This window comes from Colobus angolensis, unplaced genomic scaffold (assembly GCF_000951035.1).
Source record: "Colobus angolensis palliatus isolate OR3802 unplaced genomic scaffold, Cang.pa_1.0 Scaffold24, whole genome shotgun sequence".
Taxonomy (NCBI): domain Eukaryota; kingdom Metazoa; phylum Chordata; class Mammalia; order Primates; family Cercopithecidae; genus Colobus; species Colobus angolensis.
Window position 1 is genome coordinate 11,944,385 of NW_012115599.1, and position 3,423 is coordinate 11,947,807.

A 3,423-nucleotide genomic window follows, 5' to 3' on the forward strand; every position below is an offset into this window, starting at 1 on the left:
GTGCCATCATGCCTGGCTAATTTTTGTGTTTTTTGTAGAGATGGGATATCAGCATGTTGCCCAGCCTGGTCTCAACTCCTGGACTCAAGAGTTCCTCCCCTTCAGCCTCCCAAAGTGCTGGGGTTACAGGCGTGAGCCACCGTGCACAACCCCTCAGCTTCTTCTTCTACAGTATGAGGATAGTAAGAGTCCCTGTTTCATGCAGTTTACAACGTACAAAGCCTGTCACACAATAAACCTCCATCTACACCATCTCCTATCACATCCAGGCCTGAGAGCTCCCCTTGGGAAACTTCCAACTGGTGGCCCAGCTGCCAGTACAGTTGCTGTTGAACAACATAGGCTTGAACTGCCTGGGGCAGCTTATATGCAGACAAGATCCTGGAGCCAACAAGACCAATTCCCTCCTCTTCCTCTTCATCCTCCTACTCAATGTGGATGAAGTCTTTAATGGTAATCCACTTCCACCTAATGAATAGTAAATATATTTTCTCTTCCTTATGATTTTAATATTTCTTTTCTCTAGCTCACTTTATTGTAAGAATAAATACTATGTTATATATACATATAACATATAAAATCTGTATTAATTGACTTTATGCTGTCCAAAAGGGTTCTGGTCAGCAGCATGTTATCAGTAGTTAAGTTTTGGGGGAGTCAAGTTATACATGGCCAGGTGTGGTGGCTCATGCTTGTTATCCCAGCACTTTGGGAGGCCGAGGCACGCGGGTCTCTTGACCTCAGCAGTTCAAGACCAGCCTGGGCAACATGGCAAAACTCTGTCTCTACAACAAATACAAAAATTAGCCAGGCTTGGTGGTACGCGCCTATAGTCCCAGTTACTGGGGAAGATTTCTTGAGCCCAGGAGGCTGAGGCTGCAGTGAGCCAAGATTGCACCACTGCACTCCAGCCTGGGCAACAGAGCGAGGCTCTGTCTCAACAACAGCAACAACAACAATGACGACATTATAAATGGATTTTTGACTGCATGGGGTTCGGTGCCCCTAACCCCTAAGTTGTTCAAGGATCAACTGTATTTCCTCTCTTCCACTTGTCTGCCTGGGGCATCCTCTTTTTACTCCTCCTGAGGAACCCTGTTCTTCCCATGCGCAGCTTCAATACTTCCCCTTCTGTGACATTCACTCGAGTTAGTTTTTCCTTCAGTAATTTTGTTGATGCAGCTATTAGAGTTCACAGGTGTCTTCAGAACACGGCTGACTATCTCCTGGGTGAAGGCAAGACCTCCTTCTTTATCCCTCCCTTTACCCAAATACACTTTGCATAGATCAAGTGTAGTAAATCCTTTGGGAAAGTGGAATGAATTAGGAACTTGGAATTGCAGCTCATTCCAGATTTTGAATAAGTGCTTACCCTCCCCAAGAGATTCAGACCTACCTAACATTTCCCCATCAGCAAAGGCTGCCTTTCAGCCCCCTTCTCAGCCACCCCATGTTTTCAAAGAGCAGCTAAGCAAATAACATATATTCGAATCAGTTTGTTTTCCTGCCTTATGATCAATTGGAAATAAAAGCCAAAGCAGGGCTTCTCATGGTACAGAGAGAACCAGAGTTGCTCTGAGTTGATTCTGAATCAAGTTAGAAGAGAAAATTGGCCCTGGTGTTCCTTCTGCTATCTCAGGCACTCCCCGTTTACTAACTGGGCTTTGTTTTTCTTTTTTCTTTTTTCTTTTTTTTTTTTTGAGACAGAGTTTCACTCTTGTTGCCCAGGCTGGAGTGCAGTAGCACGATCTCATCTCACTGCAACCTCCACCTCCAGGGTTCCAGTGATTCTCCTGTCTCAGCCTCCCGAGTAGCTGGAATTACAGGCGCCCACCACCACGTCTGACTAATTTTTGTATTTTTAGTAGAGACGGGATTTCACCATGTTGGCCAGGCTGGTCTCAAACTCCTGACCTTGGCCTCCCAACGTGCTGGGATTACAGGTGTGAGCCACCATGCCTGGCCTTATTAACTGTGCTTTCTAAAATCATGAAAATCCATTTTGGTCACTCTAAACTTCAAGGTTTTGGGGATTCACTGGCTGGGGACCATGGCTGAACCAGAGTGAATCAGGGGCTACCTCCTCCACTTGCCTAACCCTGAGTCTTGTTCCCTCTGCAGCCTCACCTGGTCCGAGCCTTGAAGTTCCTGATGAGTTGCTCCTTCTGGGCCCCCTTGCTCACCCAGAATTTGTGGGGGATGATGTAGCTGGAATGGACACGGCACTGGGGACACGCCCTGCCAGGCAGTGGAGTAGAAGGTGGGAGAAGAGTCACAGGCCCCCAGGCCGGCCTCCTCCCTAGGGTGTTTCCCTCCCTCCCTGTTGGCACCTCCATGACACTGACTTGATGACATCCAGTGGGAAGTCCTGCCGGTTCTTCCGCCAGGTGCGCAGGCAGCCCAGACAGTGGGCGTGGGTGCAGTTGGGCAGGATGCCGAAAACCCGCTGAGCCTCTGGCTTGTCCCACACTTTGTCCATGCAGATGCCACACACCACATCCCGACTGTCCTGCTTCCCAGGCAGCCACAGGTAGGGTCAGACACTCCACCCGCATGCCCACATTCAGCCTCACGTGCCACCAAGCCCTCCAGTCCCTCCTCCCACAGCAGGTCTGGGTGTCCCAGAGGTCCAGAAAGCCATCTTTTGCCACCCCTCACCCACAACCTGCTGCACCTCAAGGTCCAGGCTCTGAAGGGGCGCCATGAGCTCTCGGACAAGGTGGAACTTCCGCAGAGACTCCTGGGAGTGGCCGTGATCCCCGTCAGCAGCTGTTGGGAAAACTGTATCCATTCACTCACCCCTGTGGCAACCACTGAGCATTTTCTGCACGCAAGGCTCTGTGGTAACCCATGTCCTGCCCCCAGGTGGGTTAGAGTCCAGTCAGAATTAGAAGCCTGTCATATAGGCCAGGCTCGGTGGCTCACACCTGTAATCTCAGCACTTTGGGAGGCCAAGGCAGGCGGATCACCTGAGGTTAGGAGTTTGAGACCAGCCTGGCCAACATGGCGGAACCATCTCTAGTAAAAATACAAAAATTAGCCAGGTGTGGTGGCAAGTGCCTGTAATCCCAGCTACTCGGGAGGCTGAGGCAGGAGAATCGCTTGAACCCAGGAGGCAGATGTTGCAGTGAGCTGAGATCATGCCATTGCACTCTAGCCTGGGCGACAGAGGAAGACTTCATCTCAAAAACAAAAAAACCCAGCCTGTAATCCCAGCACTTTGGGAGGCCGAGGCAGGCAGATCATGAGGCCAGGAGTTCGAGACCAGCCTGGCCAATATGGTGAAACCCTGTCTCTACTAAAAATTCAAAAATTAGCCAGTCTTGCTGGCATGCACCTGTAATCCCAGCTACTCGGGAGGCTGAGGCAGAAGAATCGCTTGAACGGGGAGGCAGAGGTTGCAGTGAGCTGAGATTGTGCCAC

General features: G+C 50.2%; 1 protein-coding gene across 1 annotated transcript in view; it reads right to left on the minus strand.

The window, feature by feature from the left end:
* FANCE (Fanconi anemia, complementation group E) overlaps nucleotides 1-3,423 on the minus strand; it is a 22,703-nt gene that overhangs the window by 15,806 nt on the left and 3,474 nt on the right. The window contains exons 3-5 of the mRNA XM_011945524.1: nucleotides 2,666-2,769; nucleotides 2,346-2,509; nucleotides 2,128-2,238 (exon numbers count right to left, since the gene is read on the minus strand). Of these exons, the coding sequence (XP_011800914.1) occupies nucleotides 2,128-2,238; nucleotides 2,346-2,509; nucleotides 2,666-2,769 (379 nt within the window). The remainder of the gene's footprint in view (nucleotides 1-2,127; nucleotides 2,239-2,345; nucleotides 2,510-2,665; nucleotides 2,770-3,423) is intronic.